We start from the raw sequence: 23,073 nt of genomic DNA on the forward strand, positions 1-23,073 counted from the left end.
CAGGAGACAGTGTCGAAAGCCTTGCCAAAGTCAAGGTAGACAACATCCACTGCCCTCCCCGATGAGGGCATCTAGTCACTTCGTCATAGAATGCTATCAGATTAGTCAGACATGACTTCCCCTTGGTGAATCCATGTTGACTACTTCTGATAATCTTCTTTTCATCCAGGTGCTTTAAGATGGTACCCAGAACAAGCTGTTCCATCATCTTTCCAGGGATGGAGGTGAGGCTGACCGGCCTGTAGTTTCCCGGGTCATCCTTCCTGCCCTTTTTGAAGACTGGAGTGACATTGGCTATCCTCTGGTCCCCAGGCACCTCACCTGTCCTCCAGAAAAAAGGCCATAATTTCTATATCAACTTCACAACTTCAAGCAGTCAAAAATCTTGTTCAAAATGCTCACGTCTGACTTCCAAATGATTTCTAAAACCATACCTTGATAGTCTTTTTCACTTCAGATTTTGAAGTCTTTGTGACAAACCTGTTTCTTTTTTACATCCTTCTTTACAACCACAAGTCTAGATATGGTAATTGTTGCTGTTACACAACTCCAGAAAGCAAAGCAGCATGAAAAATACTGTGAGATTTGTTTAAGATTGTTGCCACGATCATTACCATCCATAAATAAGTGTCATTTACTGTAGTCATTCTGCAAACGTGGTGTCTCAGACATGTAACTGTGTTATAACAAGAAGCATCTCTTTCAAAACAGAAAAAGATCTTATCCTTTTCCCATTGCAAAACTTATGCACAGCAAAATCGCCATAGATGTCAGTTGGGCCCGGACTACATCCAAGGAGCTTAAGAGATTAATCATGAAAGCAATCTATCAAATGATCTCTACACATAAAATCTGAACAGATATCAAAACAGGCAAGTTATTTCATTTGAGTAATGCTTAAAACTTAATAAGGTAACAATCAGAATGATAGTCCATTTACAGAATAAAATGGCCAGAAATGATAATCAAATACTATACTTTCAGAAATCAAAACTTTGAACTGCTTCAACTGCTTTAGCTGTTCAGTGACCTCCTTATGAGCAGTGGTGATATGAAGCTAGCAGAGATTTGTAGACTGATAGAAAGAAAAAGATAGCCTAATGCTTTGGTTTGGTCATAATTAAAATGAAATTTTAATGAGTTTAAGCATTAAACAAAACAATGCACTTAAGCAAAAATGATCTGCAAAAGCTTTGAAAAAGTACTAAGTGAACTACAGAGTACTATAAATCTAGATTACGTCCACTTTCACCTGCAATCATAAAGGATGGTTACTTGAAAGCATGAAAACAAAACACACTCTAAATAGTGCAAATAAAAACAATTAAGAAACAGCAATCTTGTAATCCATCTTGGCAGATATTTTTCATGCAATGATAGAAAGAAAAAGGTTCACCATCAAGAAGAGAGATCGATGAAATGTTTGTAAAGATGTATTTCTGCCAAGAATGGGGAAGAAGTTCAATCTTTATTTAAAAGCTCTTACTTTTCCTTTGTCTGGTTTCTACTTCATCTTTCCAGTTTTATTGGCAAAATAGTAAAAGGAAAAATGGAGGAGGCAAAATTAAAGAAAAGGGGAAAACACATGTGCATCATAATTTTTGAATACATAAATATTGTTTCCAAACTGTAAGACAAAATGTATTTGCTGGAGGACCCCCTGCACAGAAGACCAGGACAGGTACATAGCTGGAGTGCGGCAACACCCAGGATGGCAGAGCTGAGAGGGATGTCACCTAACAGGCTCCGGCACTACTGACAGCAATGTTGTGGCAGTATGACAGCCAGCATGGGCCAGATGTTCAAGGTGAGTCAGGAGTACCCGGAAGACTTCACAGCTCAGGGTTTGTATAAACTGAGGGACCCTGCACTGCTTCAGAGCTCAAACTGGGCTGCACACACTGGCAGTATCCCAACTGCTCCCCATCCCTACACACACCTTCATTTCCACTTCAGGAAAACCTGAGCTTGAAAGTGATAAGGGAAAGATGCTATGAATCAACAAGACCCTGGTCTGGACAGGTAGGGAGGTACAATAAAGAGTGCGCAAACTAGAGGAGATCTGCAGGGTGCAACAGTCCTGCAGTTGAGGCTCTCCCAACTAAGCTCATGCCACTGATGCATCCTGACTTTGGGATAAAAATGGGTCAATTAAAGCTAGCACCGATATGCATACATCAATTGCATCTTCTGACTGCTCTGTGGACATTCTTGGGGAAGACAATCTTCATGCCTACATGAGATAAAACGTCCATCACCGCCGAAAACATGTGTGCTTTGTCTGCTGAGGTAGAGCTGGTGGACTCTGACAGACATACCAGAGTGGGGCAACACAAATACATGTATGAGACGAGTGCATCGGCCCAAATGGCTGACAGGACAGAAAAGTGTTTCAGTGCTATTACTAGCTCAGTGACATCTAGAGGTAGTTCAGTTATTGATTAGCCTTTGGTGCAGTGTAATGAGAGGAGCAGATTCTGCCTTGTCAGGCCTCAAACAGGGCCTAGAGCCAAAGAGCTGGAAAGATGCCAGGTCATGACTCTCCTTCTTCTCCAGGTCAAAGGCTGGAGAAGGACTGTACCTGCACTGTAAGGTCTCCAATTGAACGTGGAGTGCACAGTTCGTTCAAGTTTCAGCTTCCCTCATGTTCAGCAGCTACAGGCTTGTTCTCATACCAGCAGCACAGTGATAAACAGGCCACAACACCTCACAGACATGTAGTACCACGCTTTACTGTCCACTTTCAAGGGCTACGCATACCTGCACTAAAGCACATGCCCTTTCTTCACCTGACATTTAAAGAAAAGCCTGCCAATGGATGAAATAAGGCAACCTGCATAAAAAAGGCAAGTGAGTGAGCATTTCTCTTCCCCCATATTATACATATACCCTGTGATCCAAACCACTGGCTGCAATCCAGCAAGCTTTGAAGGTGGTTAGGCTTCTTTAGTCAGTCAGACCATGCCTGCCTTTTCATTTAAGAAGGCTGATGTCACCCAGATCCCTGCTCACCTTCCCGTCAGTGGTCTTCCTGCAGCACGGCAGCCCCTGCCTGGTTTTGCTGGGGAAAGCGTGCTTTTCCTCCATGATTTAGGTGCTGTGCAGACTGGCTTCTAGAAAGGGTACAGGAGCAGCACAACTACACTGCCACCTCTAACTAGCCAGAAAGGCTAGCGAGTAGTATGAAGCCACACAGCACTGACCAAATTGCATTTGCAAGACGTATATTTTGGCAGCTTCATCAGATAAACCTTATTACCACGTCTTTGTGTCAAATCCACCTCATCTCTTATTCCTAGGTGGAAACGACGCAATTACCCCTTGTTAATCAAAACTGTTGTGTATCAGGCTGGCCAACAGGGAGGTGAATGGACCTGTTGAATCTGAAATCACTCCTGGTGCATGGCTGAGGTCCCTCAGCAGCCTGCAGGTGCGCATGGCTGTGCATGGATGCATGGGGAGAGAGAGAGATGTGCTTCCTCCCCTGGCTTGGCTTCTCTCCATTTTCACCTGTCCCTCTTCAAGGATGGGTTTGAGCGGACAGGTCATGGACCCACTCCCACAAGCCGCTAAGCTCTGAGGTGGGCTGCAGTTTCTCCCTGTCCCTTCAAGCCAGTCTCACACAGTCGTCTGTCTGTCTCTTCTCTGCCCTCACCTCCACACGCCCTGCATTGGAGATGCAGAGCCCTCCCTTGCATAAGGTCCAGCTGGTTTGATATGGCAGCGTAACTCTGTGGGATCGAGGCAGAATTAAGAAAAACCCAGGAGCTGCAACAAATCAGGAACTGAAGCAGAACTCAGCGTCCTGCTCTACCTGTCTTCCTGGTATGGGTTTAAAGATACTGTTATTATTTAACTTGTTAATGTGGTCTTTGAGCTCAGGATGCAGTAACGCAGCCTTAAACATCACCTTTAAGAGACACAGCCTTTATCTCACTAATTTCTTTTTATTGCACAGATAAGGTAGAGACACACACAGAATACAGGCAGAAAAAAAAGCTGCTATGTTGCTAGGAAACTAATTCAGAAAACACTGACAATACTTACAGGGTAAGGTTGAACAACAGTAAGGAGGATTGATTCTTTGCAGCTTCTATAAAAAGAAAAAAAAAGTAAGATCAAGTAAAGATTCATACTTTTATTCATTACAGATAGCCAGCTTTTCTTTTTAATGGAGAAAACTGCAGTAATATGGCAAAATGTTTATTACAATCACATAGCAGAGAATTAAAGAGATGAATAATATGCCAAAATAACAATGGATATTAAAAATATTTTTTCCAATCTAACAAATTGAATTGACTTAACTTTACAGTTTGTACTATGAAATATTTGCTTCATCTGAGACACTCGTGTGCTGCAATAATGATTTTCTCCAGCAAGAATGGAATAACATTTGAGTAATCCCACCAGTTCAGCATCTATAGACTACGAATTTCTTTCACCTACTTTACAAATGCAAGTCACTTTTTATACCATCTAGCTCTTGTACACTTAATGCCAAATGTATCTGAAAACAGCAGTGCTTTCAAAACAAAAATGAGGATAAAATTTAGCCTCCGTTTCTTCTCTAGCTCACCTTTTTAAACGAGTGGAAAAAGATTAATATTTGGTGAACAACCCCATTAGAATTTTTATGGTTTTACAAGACTGCTGAAGTGAGTTTTTTCTTTAAAATTAAACAGCTTTTCTTTAGGATGAAACTAGTAAATGGAAAACCCAACTGATGTACACAATAAAGAGACGAAAGTATTAGGAGTCTTGATATGATCAAGTGGTCTAGACAAATGGCAAACGTATACTTTGACTATTGGTGGGCAGTTGTTGTTGGTGGATGACTGGGGAAAAGTAAGGGTAAAGCAGAAGAAGAAGGAAGAGAAGCCCATCAGAGTCAGTATCTCTTATATTACATTGTTGGTCAGATGGCTGCTGAGGGCAATATTAGCTAAGAAAAGGTCAGTTGCCATTTTGTTGAGATGGAGTTGATGTTCTGTTGGTTTTACTACTTTCAAACACAACTCATTGTTCATTTATGTGATTATTGCCTGGCTAACTGAAGTGTAACTGATTTGGCATGTCTGACCTATTCAGCAGAAGTAACTAAAATAAATCACACTGTATTGATCTTATACAGTGTCACCTTATATGCATATTCACACCACAGATATGCAACATAAAAAGCCATAAAGCAAAGAAAATAGAGGAGAGACCGAAGGCACAGTCAGAAAATCGGTCTAGAAAGTCAGGCTGTACTTGACGAAGCCAACACATGTCTGAAGGCCAACTGGGATAACAAATTCTACTTCTGTCAAAGCCATCAGTGACACAAGGGGCAAGGTCTGATAAATATCCCCTAACTAAAGAAAATTTGTTAAGCTTCAATTTTTACTCCTCTTACTAAATATTTGTATCACTACACTAAAAGAGTATAGGTAGACTTTTTAAAAGGTGGGATCAAAGGCTTTTGTCACTTGTCTGTGCTTGGAACAACAGAAATAAAATTAAGTTAGAAAGTAAAAAAAAAATTAATGAGGAGCTACATGTGGTGAAAATTAAACATCCTGCCAAAAATCAGCATAAATTTATCCCCTTTAGATAGAATTATAACTACTTTAAGGAATTTCCCACAATTATTTTTAATTTCAGTAAAACATGTTCAAAAGTTAAACTCCAGAAATTATTTATCCAATCATGAAACAGCCTTTATTTACAGTGTTCATATTTCTGAAAATTTACAGTTCATTTTTAAGGTCTGCAAGCTACAGTTTTGGAAATCTCCACAATTATTCTTTATTTTTCTCCATTGTTATTCTTGAAGAGTTCATAGCTTATAGTTTAAAAAAAAGCAACCTCTATTCTGTTTTGGCTAACAACAGGATTCCTGCTACTTTTTTTTCCGTTCTACATTCCACATTTTTGGGAATCTGAAAATGCATGATAAGAAATGTAATATATTTCAAGAATCTCAAAGTCGCATCTATGCTATCCACATCTATCCAATTTGTCACTGCTCTATTAGGCATTCTGTAGGCATTCTTTTCTGTAGACAGAAAAGCCCGCAGAGTTGTTAGCTATGGGATAAACTGCTGCCCTGGGATAACTACTCCATGCCCAACTGACCTCTTCAATTAATTTCAACCCACTAATTTATGTTTCTCATGAAACATAAGATTACAACCACCCCTCCCTCCTGCAGTCCAGCTACCTTAGAGAGTGGCCTTTAAAAAAGAAAATCAGCTTTTCCTCAAAATGTTTTTCAGTGCTTCACTATTCTTTTATTAAACTTGTCCAAGTGCCAGTGTAGGTGAGATTCATCCTAGGCTAACAAGAGCTTTATAAAACAAGAGCTTTTTTAAACCAAAAGGTCATCAGTGCTAAGATTTATTTTGAGGACAAGACTTTCTTACAGGATAACCACTCACATTAGTAGGATGCTAGACCTTGGACCACTCATTCAACATTTGAGGCTATAATAAGGCCATTTGGAGCATTACACATACACAAAGGAGGTGTCAAGTACCACGTACAGTCCCCTCAATATTAAAGAAAACATTTTCTATAAAAGACATGCTACATACGAAACACAGCACAGTTACAAGAGAAATAAATATTTAATCAGCAGCTTTTTGATCTGCTCTACTTGGTCACGACTCCACTGCTCGTTTTAAAACCTTCTCAACTCAAAACTCCATACCGCAGCACATCACTTTCTACTTCCAATACTGTTAGCAAATCCTATATATCTAAATGATAACCCTTGCCCAGCACTGGAGACTGTCAATTGTACTATGTATTGTATATATGACAGTAATGGAAAAACAATGGAATCTCTGACAGTGTACTGTGACCTGTAAGTTTTATGGCTTAATTTATGTGTACATGTGTATGTCCATGTGTGACAGTAGAACATATGAACAGTTTAGATTAGATTACATAAACTAGGTAAGTCATCACACTTGAACGTGAGCTACTTCTTTCAAACAACTTCTGAAAGATAGTGGCAAAGGCTAAAAGAAACAATTGTAGCCTTACTTTTCCCCTGAAATGTCTTTCCTCCTTTAAGAATGTGACTAAAGTAAAGAAAAAAAAGATTTTATATTACAGATATTTTATTACCTTTCATACTCACTTAACCACAACCTAATTATTTCTCCTTTAAATCTACATACTCTTTTAGAGTCACTCAAGACCAAACATCTGCAACTCCGAGCTTGGACAACAGCTGCGGACTCTTTGGGTGCTCTGCCACCTGACCAGCTAACACCAACATCACAATAAAACATCATCATGTTTCTCTCATTTCCTGACATTAGAATCAAGCGGTGAGAACAAGGCTAAAATCTGAAAACCGCAATGGGAATTTCAGTGATTCATCTCTTTGTCCTTGCCCGTGCCCCATGTGGTGATTATATTTGTCCGTTCTCCCTACTCCTTACAGCTACTTAGACTGTAACAAGGAGAGAATATAGATGGTTCAAGAATCAAATTACGGCGCATTATAAAGGTTAAAGTTGTATTACTAAGTATCACGCATCTCAGGCTACATGAGGCGTTAACATTCAGCTAGGATGCCTGCCATTGACTTTGTCTGTGAACTTGTGGCTGGAAATTACTGTCTCTCTTCTGCTTCCTTCTAGCTGGAAGAGGGGAAGGGATGCAGGGACAGACGGGGGAAATGGGGGGACTCCCAGTATCTGGGACATATGGGATAAGTGGCTCTGTTGTTCATATGTGTCCTACAGCAAATATAGCACATGAATAGAGACAAAAGAGGTATGTTACCTGTACTCACTCTTAAGAACTGAGAATGGAAAAATATTGTTTATGCTAATTTAAGAGCTTTTAGCAATTTTACATACTAGAGGAGTACTAGGTTTCTTTCCCAGTGAAGATGAACAAATTAGGGATTAAATAATTTCTTTTACAGGGAATGCAATTAAGAAAAATCTTTCTCTTAACCATCACTTGTCTCTGTTTCATGCACACTGAACACCAAATTCTGAAATTCTTGCTTTGAAATGTTTTGTTCTCTGCTACTTCAGGATCCTCTGTTTCACTTTGGGTCTCGCTATTGATGAGAGAGGTCTGAATTTCACAACTATGGAGTGTGATGTCATGATTTGCAGTATGCTTCACACTACATTTTTGAAGTAAAGAAATAAAAATCAGTGGGTAAAAAACTAACTACAAAATGTAACAAGTTACCTCAAATGCCCTATTCAAAGCTAAGTGGAACTCATCTTCAAATTCGAGCATCTAGGCTAGAAAAAAACGTTCAGCATTTGAATGTCTTTCATGATCATGACGATTAAGGCAGGAACAATGAACAAAGAGTTTGCAAAGTCACTCTGTTGTAGTACATTTCGAATTATTTCAAAAGGCTCATCTTGATTTGAACTGTATATACATTTTTACATAAAACCTGTTCTACAGTAGTTTTCTTCACCTAGGGAAGCTTCAGATTTCACTTTGTCAGACTTTTATCATGAGCAACAGTTTCTGTGGAAAAGAACAGATTGCCCAGAGATCTGCTTAGATTTATTTCCAGGGATGGTGACATCTTCCGGAGGGACTTCAGTGGGACAGAATAGACCCATCTTAACCCAGTGTTGACTCATCCTTTGCTGTTATTAGGCAGTCCCGTTACCCCCTTCCCCCATCCCCAGCGTGCCTCCAGGTCCTGCAATGCTGCCAACCTGCCTGAGTGGATAGGGGAACCTTGACAAGCTAGTGAACAAACCCAGTATTAATTGACACCCATGAAACAATGCGGAGGGACAGGGGGAGAGAGGCTTTAAGAAGATTATGCCTTTCCCCAAAGCTACTTTTGTCACAGGAGAAGCAGCACTGTGCAAACACACAAGCTAAAAGCCCACACAGTCCAGCTCCTCTGCACTGGAGAACTCCTCCAGCGAGAGCCATGGTGTGTGGGGATCTTCCCCTTCCGTTTCCAAAGGCAACAGTGCAGCACACAAACTACAGGCAACATTGCCATGACTCAGTAGCTGCTAATTGAGAAGTACAATAGATTAAACTAGGCTGGAAGCCATGCTACTGTAGGCAGGTCATTCCGGCCTCTTGATTACATCTACCCATAGATGAACGTTGCTTTAGCAGCAGGTGAAGAATCTGACCTCTCCAAGCCCAGGAGGAGGATATTTTCCAGACAATTTTTAGGGGAACACAGAAAAATTTACTTTCTCAAGAGGCTGCCAATGCATGGCACAAGAACTGCTTGAAGGGTGGCAGTGGGATTTCAGTCTCTGCCTGTCCAGCTGGCTGCACTGACCTCCAGGAAGTCTCTCTGAAGATCCCGTACAGAGCTAGATGTGGTCTATTCTGCCATTATGCTATGCAGGCAAGGCAGGGTATGCCACACATGGCATTACTTCCCCAATTCCATCTCAGAAGACAGCTGCAGGAGCACAGCAGGCAAGAAAGGTAGCAAAAGACTCGTGAAATAAGGTACGCTACCACAAATGGGAGGTGTGGGGTCCCAGTTTGGGGAGGATGAGTAAGGTTGTATGGTCTATGGGTAGAGGAGATGGGACATGAGGCCAAGGTCTTGCTTTGAGGGTGAACACGAGGAACAACCTAAGAGATGAATGGGAACATCAGGTTAGAGGCTGTTTTTTCCTGGGATGACAGAGCACAGAACACAAAGACCATGGTGTTTGGGTCTTATTTTTGGAGATAGGGAGGGCACATTGGAATCCCTGGTAGCAGCAGGCAGACGGATTACATTCACGTTTGGAAAGCAAGTGGCTGCTTCTTCCACCACTCCTAATGGTACTACCTGCCCTTAGCCTCATTGTCAATACAGTGAAATACTCTTGACACCCAAGCAACTTCAACTTGTGAACTCCTGAACCCCACAGTTTCATTTGAATAGCCCTGCTGCTTCACAAGGTCCTTAAAATTTAAGTCTGCCATTAAACATGTGAGGACTTGCAGCAGAAGAAGCAATCTGCACAAGAATCTGCAAATTTTACAGGATTCCTGTTGGAATGTCTGAGCCCTAAAAAACTGTGCAAGTAATGGATGCTTGAAATGACCACTGCCACATAAAGTATAAAAGATATAAGCATGGGATTATTACTGCACTGCAGGGTCAAACAGCAGCAGAAACACAGCTGAAAGAAAAGATACTCTGATTTGAACATAAATAACTTCAATAATAGCATACAGAAAATTACTGTCAAAGCAAATTGCATTTTATATAAATGTTCTTCTTTCTTTTAAAGGTCTGGCATGGTGTGAAAGTCAATCTTTAAAATTGTCACAGTCTGCAGCTGGTACTAATTGGAACCCTTGTTGGCAGTCTCCGTAAGGGGCCAAGAAGCGAGTGTGTCTGCAGGCTGAATTACGCTCGCTTCCTCCGACAGAAGTGGTCCCTTTAGATCAGGGCTGTGGCACGCTGGCAGGTTTTCATACAGGAGATGCCATTTCAGATGCCTCTGCAGTAAAGGCTTTGAGAATAAAAAAGCCTACCGTTCTCTAAGGCTGTCCAACTGTCAAGCTTTCACATGTCCCACATTCACTCCGTTTTCTCCTTTATTAGCACTATGGCAAGGTGAGCCCTATAAAGAAGTTGTTTTTGAATTTGAGTACTTTATGAAGACCTGTATTTACCTCTAGCCAAAATAATCCTCCTCTCCACAAATACACAAAGGTGTCCAGCTGCTTACATTCTCCACTATAAGGCTGTAATCTTTGTAACTGAGTTACCAAAATGTTAGTCAAACAGTAAATACTTATGTGCTGTACAAGAGTGCCGTGGTAAGGCTGTCTGAATATCAAGAAGCAGCGTTATGCTGCGATCTAACTGCTGAGCGATGCTACCTGTGATCCTCTACCACACAGTGTCTTACCAGCTCCTTCTTACTACATTACTATGATTAATTCTGGAGTGCAACTCTGAATATCAGCAATATGTAGAAAACTCTACATTGACTAGGCCGCCTTCCTCAGGCAACCATTTTCTTACTTACACTGATCCATGACGGTCTCCTTCAGCCCCTGATAGAATTCGGGGTTAAACCTCAAGACGGAGTAGAGGACATACTAAGAGTTACTAAAACTGGAGTTGTCTACTCCAACAGAATCAGTATTTGCTCATTTTGGCCAGTGTGAAAACCGAGAGCCAGATGGGCATGCATGTGTATCTGATGGACCGAGACTTTCACCAAGTCCGACTGTTCGCATGCTACTGCCACATGATCACAGCATAAATTACTTCACGCTGCATGAAGATGCCATACTGCCAAGGAGAAAAATGTAGCGCTTACTCCCCTATTAATTAATTGCTCAGCTGTCCTCTTCTAATTAGACTTTCTGCACATTAGTTTTAAAGGATCAAAGACAGATAAAACAGGGTAATATTGGTCTCTCAGGTCACTCATCCACGCCAACGTTTCAGTGCTAGTTTCCCTATCATTAACTGCCAAAGCCTCAGAAGCTCTGAGGAAAAGTTAATTCTCAAAGTGTAATGAACAAAGCGCAACATAAGCCAGCCCCAAGACATCTATTGTTGAGGTATCCTTAGGAATGGTGCTATGGAGCCACTATACAACACTATCAAAACAAAATCGTTACAGAACAGGGTGGTCTCACCATGGAAAGGGCAGTTCCGTTCTCCTGAAAATTTCTGATCTTTATTTGTCAGACTGTGTTGTTTCCATCAGACTGCAATGACTTTTAAATGGCATTTCTGTGGGCATTTTGAGCGAGCACTTTCAGACAGGGTTTTGAAGTGAGCTAAGTGCAATTCTCTTTTCCCACTCTGCAGCTGCCCATGTGCAGATGCCAGCAGGCACGCAACAGCTGCTCACCGCACACACTACTTGGGTACGTTAAACCCATGCAATTAACTTGGGATCACTTATCTTTTGCACTAACACACTTACTGAGGGCTTCCAGGAACTTGGACTGTACTGAAAGACTGAGGTTGCAGAACAAAATACACAACACGGTAAATTCTAACCATTCCACAAAATCCAACCCAACGCTGACATGAAAGATTATGCTTTGAAAGAGTGGCGTGAACCAATTCTCTGGTGCAGCCACCAGAGACCTAGCAACGATTATGAAATCTATTCTGATTACTCTGTCATTTCTTAACTTCAACTTTCAAAAATGGAGCCGTCATGACTTTGTTACAGTTGCATACGTGGTCACAGCAAAATCTAATTTGAAAAATGCTAAATGTAATTACAACATTCTTCTAATTTTCTAAATTTTTGTAAATATATCTGGATGTTCTGAGTTCATTTACCTGGGAGAGGGAAAGAAAGGGACTGAAACACCTTGAGTGCTTTTCTGTACAGGTCCCAGATGTTCCTCTACATTATCTGAATTCAATTAAGAAAGGCTTTCTTGTGGTCTACTGAATTTTCAGCAGTTGTTTAGACTTCTTGATGCAGTCACATAGTCATTTGAATTTTTACCTCAACATTGGAAACAGACAAAATAATGAAGCTTAAAGGACTTAAGGGAATGATGAGGTGACTTTCCAAACCCTGAAAATCTGTGTTATTCCATTCACTTATCTCAGCTGAAAAGAGATTAACAAGACAATCTAGCAACTGAAAAGGATGTTTCAGAGTGAATATAACTATTATTCACCATAATGAAGCCTTGTTGGGTTCTTATTTTTTTCTTTCAAAGAGACACAACATAAATTTTCACTTAGGAAATGAATTATCTCTTCTATGGTTTATTGTTAATGTCTGTTTTTGCTGACACTGTGTTACAAAGTAACGATCATCCCTTCATGTAAACATGTTTTTCGCCAGTGTGGCTGCAGTAGACCTCTCATGCCCCATGGGAAACCAAAGTTTTGATTTCATCAGTGCTGAGCTACTTCTTTTCATTATAAGTGGCAGAGCAGCATGCTTAAGATGAGGACATCTTGACAATGGGGAAAAAAGAATAAAAGAGAAATAATAATTCTTTGAATAGTCACCCAGAATCAGGGAAAAAATCAGTTGCAAAAGATCAACAGTTATGGTGATGGTTTGACAATACACTAAATCAGGCTTCCCGTACCGGATTGAAAAATCTGTGACTTTGTGCTGCACAGGTCCGGAGCAGTGTGTCAACAGTGTCTATCAGTACCAGCATGCTCAGAAACTTCATTAAATCAGATTTTATGCAGAATGAGGTATTGTCTTAGCTTCAACTAATGCCATAAAGTTAGCAAAGAAGCCAACAAAAATTTCATGTCACGTCTACTGTCTGATTTCACAGAAATGTAACTCCGTGCCCAGGTCATAGGCAGTTTAAAACAGCGCTGGAAACTGAACAAGCAAGGTGCACCATGAAACCAAAGCTGGACTGACAAGTGACTGCTTATGGCCACAATGGCATGGCAAGGATGTGAAGGGAAGTGCCCTTGCTGTGATGGTCACAGCATCTTCTGGCAGCAGGCAAACTGACACTGCTGCCTTCAACAATAAAAACCTGCCTCCAGCAGAGCTCTCCTCTGCCTACCAAGTCTTGACAAAAGTCAGGCAGTTCATATATTAATACAGTGCAAATATTCCCTCATTAGTGCTTCTCCTCTCCCAACAGTATCCCCCTACTCTGATTTTTGTCATATGTGGACATACTTTGGACAGAGAGTAGATGTACTCCATACGCTGGTGCAGCATTTTGCACAATGAGGTTTGGTCAGTCTATGTAGTATGGCAGATAAGAGATCAACAGAAAGAGGAATTCAATAAAATGCATTATCTAATGCCAAACATTTTGAATAAATAATCATGGCAATGAATTAAAATAACCACTGACATAAACTTGTTGTTCCTTGCTGAGAAAGGAGGAGATCAGGTACTCTAAAATCAAATTTCAAATTGGAAATAAGGAAGTGAAATAAAATATAGTTGAAGATGTCAGTAACTGTAGAGGAACGATGCCTGTATCAATAAGATTGCAAAAGAGATCTATGGGAATTACATATAAAGAGGAGGAAAGATTACTAAAAATGTGAAAATCTTAAAGATATTTTTACTGTGTGACAAATTAACTACAATCTTTTATGATCAGAGCTTCGTTTTCATTTGTAGCAATAGAAATCATTACAGCTGCTATTCATAATCTGTACAGCACTGGCATTTTCACTTTCAGGTTAGGGCATTGTGTATGTAGTAATGAAAGGTCAGGCGTTCACATACATCATTCTTGCAGCTATTCAATTTTTTCTTTTCCTTAATGCTTTTGAAAAAGCAAAACATCAGATAAATCCTGCTGATTAAATGTTAAATGCTTTAGGAGCATCTTGTTTTAGAGAGTTATCTGAGTTTTTATTAATAATGCGCAACATTCACATAGGGCTATTTTGTGTGAGAAGTCCTTCACAGACATTATCTTAGCTCTAAGTAATCCAGCCAATAAAGACAGAGAAATTAAGAAGAGGAAGACGCAGTCAGAAATGAGATAAAGCTCTTGAATTCTGAAGAATATTGTATTTGCAAGCACTATATTCTATACTGTTCTCAGTTCAATATTATTGGCTTTATTACTGTTCCTTAAGAAAAAAAAAATCATTCAAAGAGTAAATGGTATTTTTCTTTCAGATGCCCGAACACTATTATTTTTGCTTTTAAGTCTTATCTGCTTTTTTGGAACTAGACTATCTGCTCCAGTCTAAGAGTATCTCTATTCTTTGTTATAGAACACATTGCTATTATCATGTTTTAAATAATTAAAGATTGAAGGAAATAGTTTTAAGACATAAATGTTCCAAGAAAACAAGATTCATTCTATTCCTCATTAACAAAACTTTCAGTGGTCAGTGGCTTCAGCTTTGTTGGTATTATTACTACAATAATAATAATAATATCTGCAAGATTAGAAAATTGATGGATACTGAGCTGCAGAGACTAATGCAGAATGATTTTTGCTTACTGAGTCTGGAATAGAAAATTGGTTGGTCAGATGCCAAAAACATATCCATGTACCACTGAAGCAGTGTAAGCAATGGCAAATGTGATTTTGTAATGATTTGGATGGGCGGCCAAAGAGACTACTCTTCTGAAGCTACCGTGTACGTGGCACAGTAATTCAGACAGCAGCAGTCCCGACATGCAACCTGTCTGCCTATATTTGCGTCCCCACACATTACTTAATATATTTAAGATGTAGACTGGTATGAGGAGAAATTGCGTCAGAATTGTTGCCAGCCAATTAACCACTTGCTTCTGTTAAATTGCATTAGTTATTGAAAAGTCCATGAATATATACCATATATCCAGTATGTTTAAAATTCAAAGGTTCACCTCTCTTTTGTTTTTTACAGGATGTATTTGTTTATTGTGCTAAAATCAGTAAGATATGACTTTAAAAATCTATTCTATTTTAAACTCTGTCCAACCTTTCAAAATCATATTGTTAATTTTCATTCAATACATCCAAATATTTATGCTGGTTAACTTTATAATGTATTTACGTTGTTATACCTTTTATTTTTTTCCCCCTTTTATATCACTAGAACTACATAACTTGCTTTACATTTTCCTTGGGACAAAGAATCACTAATAGAAGTCTCACTGAAAAGTTACAGAGCAAATGTATGCTGCACATAAATGTGGTCCTTAAGATAAAACTTAAATTACACTTAAGCCGAAATCTTTCCTTGATAAATCCAAAAATATTGCAAAATACTGGGGGGGGATGTTTGAAAAAGGGAGAAGAAAATTACCCTGCAGACACAAACCACGCATAAAATGCTGAACAGTTGCATTCTTCTATCCACACAGAAAAATGAAGATATAATTGCAGTGCAGTTGGATGCACCAACGTGAGTTTTAGTCTAGATCGGATGGGCAACAACAGCGGTAAAAATACCATGCCACCCTCTTCAATATCAGTTATACCCTTCCCCCCCCCAGGAAAACGCCCACACTTCCAGAGCCAAGCCGGTGCTTCGTTATCCCTACCAGCCTGATTAAAGTTCACTTGGGGATAGGATTCGCACACGTGCTGCATTCAGGCCAGCCCCAGCCCACCGCCTCTGCAGCACCGCCGCGTTGCAGCAAAAAAAAAAAAAAAAAAGTAAAAAAAAAGTGAAAAATTAACCAGTTTTATCGCTCTCCTCTCCTGCTCCTTAGAAGCTGCGGGTGAGGGTCAGGACTGAGGAGAAGAACAGTAAAACCTCTCTCTGCTCTTTAGGGAAAGGGGGAGGGGGGAAGCTGTTTGTGGAGGAGGCAAATACGCAACTCGCCGTTTAGCTGCAGACAGAAGGTGGTAGGAGGGAAGATGGATATTGATATAGGGGAAAAAAGAAGAAAGGACTGACTTCATGCGACTTGCTAAATTAATTTTATAGGCATTTTCTAAATAATTTATCTGGTCTACTCGTTTTTTTGGGGGTTTTTTTTTGGTTTTTTTTTCAGCTAGATTTACGTCCCCTGTGGCTTGACGGGGCAGTTCAGAGCGCTGAGCCCCCTCTGTGGAGGGGGGACCTGCTGGGGTTGTGCCTCCTGGCACAGAGGGGCTCCAGGCCCACGCCGCTGGGCAAGGAGCACGCCATGCGGAGGCCCAGGCACAGACACTGCCCCAGCCCCTGCTCCCGGCACAGGCGCTCTGCTGTATCGAGCCATATTTTGACACAAAACGATTAAGCGGGCAGAGCCGTCTCAGGCCAGCCTGGGACGGAGCAGGGAGATGCTCGCCTGTGAACTGGAAGTGGGCTGAGGTGAGAGACCGCAGCTGAGAGGCTCGGTCCACCCCCGGCACCCCTCCTGACAGGGCTTTGGCGGCGAGGTTCACCCCAGGCTGCCTGATGGCATGAGGTACCACAGCTTGGAGTACTTCTCGAGACGCTGTCTGTAATGAGATGGACAGCTGCAAATAGTCCCTCCCATCTTCAGCGTGGCTACAGGCAGCTACTTTGGGCTAAAGGCCGAACTCTAAACAGCTGGAGCTCATAGAGGTGAATTTTCAATCAGGTGTGGGAGCAGATTTATTGTTCAAAAAACCACATGCCCAAATATGCCAGCAGGCTGCACACAGGGTTGTGGCCACCTCAGCTCCACTACCTGGCTTTGGCCACTGCAGGGCTGGCTCTGGTAATCTGTGCTGACTCAAGGATGCTGCATAAAAGGGTCTCCCATACAGGCAAACAATACAACTTCAACAAGTCAAAAAACCCCGAGCGATATCAAGGTTTCCCTTCTACAAAATAACTCCTACGAAGAACAACCTCAGGGGTTTGCAGTTTTGTTCTCTTGGGTGCACACCCCCTTCTTCTCTCGAACAGCTGATACTTCTGTTTCATCATCAGTATGTTGAGGACTTTCATGTAAAGCTAGTCGATAAAGTCGTTAGGCACCACAAATATCCCTCACTTCAGCTGCAATCACGAGATAAGCATCAAAAAAAAAAAGCTTCAAACGTCTTATCTTCTTCATTTGTACACACTGACAATGATCTATCTGCTCAAGAATAAATTCCTTGTTCCAAGGACGTGCATTAAAATTCAGTTCTCCAAGGGGACATAACAGAAGATTTAGCATGCAAGGGATACATGTTCTTTAAAGGCTATATCTCAAACTGCAAGATTAAAAATAGACTTGTCAAAATTGAGTCTGACAGAAACCACCGTAACATCTCCTATGTTCCAATGGACATAATACTCTTCATTATGTAGTCACATAGTAATTTTTCTGGGCAACCTGGAGACTTCTCTGGAGTCTAATTAGACTGCAAATGTGATTTAAAAAAAAGCAAATTAAAACATTATTTTAAAATTACATTTACTGCTGATGCAAAGCGCTAGATTATGGGTATTGACTCGCAGTTTCTTCACATCTACAGGTCAGTATTTTTTCGCATGCGTGTTAGATAGAATAATTTTGCCTTTAGGTTGAATCTGTCAGCGAAAAGTGGATGAGAGCAAGAACAAAATCAAAACAGATAGGTCATAAAACAGTGATCATGCATTTTTATCACCTGCAACCCAAACTAGATATAAAACTGGCCAGGTGCATTTCATGAATTCCTCATGTCATGTATGGCAAGAGAAGAATAAAAAATAGAAGAGTTCAAATTATTATTAATCTGTTATTCTACAGATAATGATCCACCTATTAAAAGTCTTTTAAATCTTGCAAATCCCTTTATTTTTTTATTTATTTTCAAGATATTTTTCATTCCCCAATTCTGTCCTATCCTGACTTTTTGCATTTCAGTCATGCTAAGATAATCTCAGGGCATGAGCTCTTAGCCTACAAAGATCAACAGCCACAAAATCGTATAAAGAAGCAGGGGAGAGAAGTATCCTTATAGAATCAGATTATCAAAGCTAATCATTAAAAAGAAAAGTGGAGGAGGGAGATCAGAGAGCTTTGAGAGGATTTATTTTGTTTGCTTCCCTCCCTCTACCGTCTCCCCAGCTGCAGCTTCCCGAGAAACGTTCAGAGTTCATACCTTCCCTGTGGCTCTTCTGAAGATCCAATCTCCAGACGGGAAGCTTCAGGAAGGTCACCTATGAAGGTGATCTTTGCCCCTCAAAACCCCAAAGTTCAGCATTTGAACCATGTACTACCAGCATTTTTAAAGGCAATTAGAAACAATACACTCTCTGAGTTCTTTGCTTCATCCTGTGAGACCAAATGTCTAACTTTTGCTTTGCTGTTCTGCGTGCTGCTGTTGCCAATATCATTAACCTATTTATTCAGCCTGATGCATCTCAATGTTTTGCAAAATGTGGTGGTGACTTTGTGCTTCACTCGCAGTGCCGCTGCTGCCTTGCTCTACGTCCGGGCAGTGTCCCCATCTGAGCAGAGGCCTGAAGACCTCTTCCTTTTCTGGTCACGGGCAAAAAATTCCAGGTGTCCCAAAGGCCATCCCTGGTTTGGTGGCTTGCAAAACAAATTCATTGGTTATACAAAGCCAGCCCCTGGAGGTGCTTATAGATCCCTACAGCTATGTTACTCTGACTTTAGACCTTTAGACTTAGACCACTCCTTTTATCTCGGCTGGTTTGTGGGGAGGGAGATGAAAGGAATGGTGGGCTGCCTTAGCTGCCCCCCGAGTTGCCAGGAGGAGCAAGGGCAGAAGGGATGGCTCCTCTCCAACCCGTGGTCTTTTCTTCCTGTATCCTAGGCTGGGAAATATTCCAGCTCCTTCAGATGCCACCTACTGCCTGTCGGTCTACAAATTACTAACAAGTAATTTGGAAAATTATACTGCTCTGGAAACATATGAGTTCTTTCCCTCTGCAGAGTAAGGGTGAGATCTGCACAAAGAGTCATTCCCGTGCACTACAGCGGGGAAGATGGAACAGAAAGGGGAAGACAAGGATAAGTCTACAGTTTCCACTTGAAGAATCCATATTATATATATATTCATTAAGGAGGTCTTTGATTACATGTGCAGCCAATGAAGGGAAGATAATGTTACAGTGTGTTGGAGAGAAAAGAGGAAAACAGGAACCTGTAGATTCTTGTTGTGTTGCTTTTTAAGGGAGAAAAAAATGACCAGGAGTTACCAAGAGCATTCAGGACTGTTAGGGGATATGTAGGAAAACGAAGGGAGGAAAAAAAAATGCTTATACTTTTTCTAGTGAAAGGGTTGTAGAAATAAATCTTCCCCAAGCGAGAATATTCTGTAAACAAGTCATTGCGTGGTCTCTCTGACCTTTCTCTGAAACAACTGGAACCTGTCCTGTCAGATAGAAAATGCTGGAATACATGGACTTTGGATCTGATTTGGTCTGGTGGTTCCTAAACTGTTGTATTCCCCTTCCCAATGATTAATTTGTTTCATAAAAGCTTGTGATAATGCTCACATTCAGAGGTTACCCAGTACACACAGCACTGACATTTTTGGTTGACATTTGCTTCTCATGAAAGTTCTCCTGAACTTCAGCAATCACCACTGAAGTATCTGTTACATGGAATGTAACTGTAAGTTCTGAATCTAATGAACTTTCTCTGCACAAAATGCTTAGCTCAGGAAGGAAGATGATTTCACTGAAAACCACATTACAATATAGGTTGTAAAGAAGGGTGCTATCAATTAACCACATATTTTGTTTTATTTATTTAAGTTGTACTTTAATAGGTCAGAATTTGAAATATGGAGACATTTCTGATTCAGCCTGCTTTGGGTTTCCATCTCTAACACTGTACTGAGGACTGGAAAATTAAACCAACTAACTTAAGGAAAGTAAAAACAGAAACATGAAAAGCAATGAAATTTGATTTCAAAAACTTTTCCGTTATTATAATTAGTGTAAAGATGGCAGTGATCATGCATATAAAGGTACTTCTTACAATCCATCAGATAAATGGTTAAACTACACATAACACTTGTGAGGAAGAGGATGAAGAGAGGAGTAGCAGAGGAGACATGGCAAAGGCAGCTCTCCTGGGCATGGTCTCCATTTCCTCCCCCTCTAACCTCTTTTCATAGTGAAACAGCCTCAGGAAAAAGAAGATGAACTGATTTATATCAGAAACTTTATCTCAGTGCTGTCAAACTCATGCATTAAATAATGGTGTATCAAAGCTTACCATGACTTAAAAGCTATGATAAACTTGTATCTTCTGTTTTCACATGTTTGGTCTTTCAGAGCTTATGATTTTATGCTCTTTCTGCAGTCAACAGGACTGGGCTCTTCCACTTAAACAAGACTGGGATTTTCACCCATTCACATGAATGCCATGACTTATAACAAAATTACCTAATGGTTTAACTTGGACTTATGAGAGAAATATAGGGAAAGGACTTCCAACTGCCTGCTATTGTACAGTAACTGCATAAAAAATATCCACTGTTTTTTTTCTCTTGTAGGTAGAAAGTGAAGTTGAAGACTGCTATTGCAAGCTACGACAGCCCCACGTGTGTCTGTACTGTGCCCCTGAGATGCTGATATGAAATTGGTACAAACAGAGGGTGATGCAGGGAAAAAAATGGTAGTAAAGTCAGGGCGTAGACTATCCTACTGAGGCACAAAACAACCACAAAAATTTGAAGCCTCTGAATGTTTCATTTATTTACAACTGTCATTTATCATCATTTGTACAGTCATAAAACCTAACACACTAAAAACTCCTCAGTTTCTTATTCCTCTATGGTTTTGTATTGCAATATATACCATTACCTTAAAAATGGGTTTGGCCTACTTGAAATACCTAATCTTCACCTCATGTTTTCTGAAGCCCTTGGTAAGCACCCAGTTTCAGAGAAGGGAGAGCAACGGGAAAGTGAAGGGAGGGAATTAGGGAGAATGATAGGAAAGGGATCTGCAGTGGCCGGCATGGCTAGCCATCAGGAATGGCATGTCACAAAACCACTCCTTGAATTACTCTACATCAAATGGATAAATGCTTTCTTAAAGCGTGTTATTCCACCATTTGACAGCTATATCTTAAATAAACTGGAAGGCTACAAGTAGAGCCACTACAAGTAATCCATGGGGTAATCCATAAACAGCCTGATCCAAATCTCCCCAAAATCCATCAAAAGGTTTCCACAATCTTCAGCAGGTTTTAGATGAGACTCATTTTGCTGGAGGATGAAAATTGCTCCATAGTTCCCAAGAAAACTAAGCACAGGTGGCAAAGCAACACCTTTCCTGTCCCTTTCAAGAGACCTTTGTCAAATGTTTCCCTTAACAAAGCCTTAAACAAGTAGGCACTTCTTCCCAGAAAGCAAAAGGTAAGTATTTCTAGAAGCAGGCAGTATACATTTTAGCATTACAGTTACGGACACATCATTTATAGATTCAACATACCGAATATTAATCATGTTCAGAGCTGTCCCTAAACAAAAAATAAAATTTGCGTTATTCTCTGTGCCTGCAAAACCAAATCATCATCTATCTCAGGTAAATAAAAAATAATTAATTTACAAAGCTGTAGAATTGCTTTATTTGCGCTTGACTGTTTAACAGGCAGGAGTTTTAATTGATCTGGCAATGGCAGGATAAGGGGAAACAGCACTATCGCTACCACTGTATCATGTTTAATAATTGTAAAATGCTGTATTTTGTTGCTCTATTTACAGTGATAACAGTATTGTTAAACAGCTATCATAAAAAATGTATTTTGGACCAAAGAGCCACTGAAATTTGTCTGTATAAATTAAGCTAGACACAAAAATCCATGTTTATAATGATATTACCTTCTTTGAAATAACAAAACAGTGCATTGGTGATGCACCATGAGCAGCAACTGGTATCCTACTGGAAAATTCATATTATCCTGTCTCATGCATCAGATATCTAAATGAACAGCCTTGACAAGAGCTTTTTTTTTCTCCTCATTGTTAATGACATATATGCAAAACCACTGTAATTATTCTAAAGCAGCAGCTGAAGGAAAAACTCTCATGAAGATATTGGTAGTCTGTCACAAAGAGAGTACTATGAAGACAGCAGGCAATTCAAAATCCCAATATTTTTTGCTTGAGACAATTTAGCTGTTCAGAAGCATCTATCAAACATTTATACAAGCACATATTGGAATAGCTTTTTAAAGTTTACTATTTACTCAATAAACTATGCTTTCTGTGAAATATATAAACTGTAACATATGAATACATTTTAAAAATGTGCAGTAAAGCAGCTATTCAAAATAGCTACTGCATGCTTTGGTAAATGTTGTCTTTCTAATCAAGGCATTAGGAGTAATTAATCCCTACTGTAAACAAACTGTTGCTTGAATAAAAACTAAGTCTTAGATCAGTAAATCCTATCAGACTAAGGCACTTATGCCATAATCTTCACCACAGTACAACTGAACCAAATTATTATTTCTTCCTACTGTTTCTGACATTCAGAGCTGCACTTGCCAAAACAGAACTTTTCCAAGCATTTAGTGCAGAAAAAAAAATAGTACTAAAAGCTGAAGGAAACACACTGTAAACTGTGTATGTTCAGCACCATGTACCAGGAAAGGAACTGCTTATCATGCTGCACTTGACTTCCACTCAAAAAACAGCTCACTAGCTCCAGTGAAATAATGCACACCTCAAAAAATAGAAAAGAAAAAAAGAGAAAAAAGAAGTCATGTCCTGCACAGCATTAATATCTGGTGAGGCTGCAAGGCAGGAGAACACATCCAG

General features: G+C 40.1%; 1 protein-coding gene across 1 annotated transcript in view; it reads right to left on the bottom strand.

Annotated features, from left to right (window-relative positions):
- Positions 1-23,073, bottom strand: part of FRMPD4 (FERM and PDZ domain containing 4) — a 121,700-nt gene that overhangs the window by 28,097 nt on the left and 70,530 nt on the right. Inside the window, exon 5 of the mRNA XM_009885949.1 lies at positions 4,048-4,093. Within this exon, the coding sequence (XP_009884251.1) occupies positions 4,048-4,093 (46 nt within the window). The remainder of the gene's footprint in view (positions 1-4,047; positions 4,094-23,073) is intronic.

The sequence above is a fragment of the Charadrius vociferus genome, unplaced genomic scaffold, assembly GCF_000708025.1.
Source record: "Charadrius vociferus isolate BGI_N301 unplaced genomic scaffold, ASM70802v2 scaffold105, whole genome shotgun sequence".
NCBI classification, from domain to species: domain Eukaryota; kingdom Metazoa; phylum Chordata; class Aves; order Charadriiformes; family Charadriidae; genus Charadrius; species Charadrius vociferus.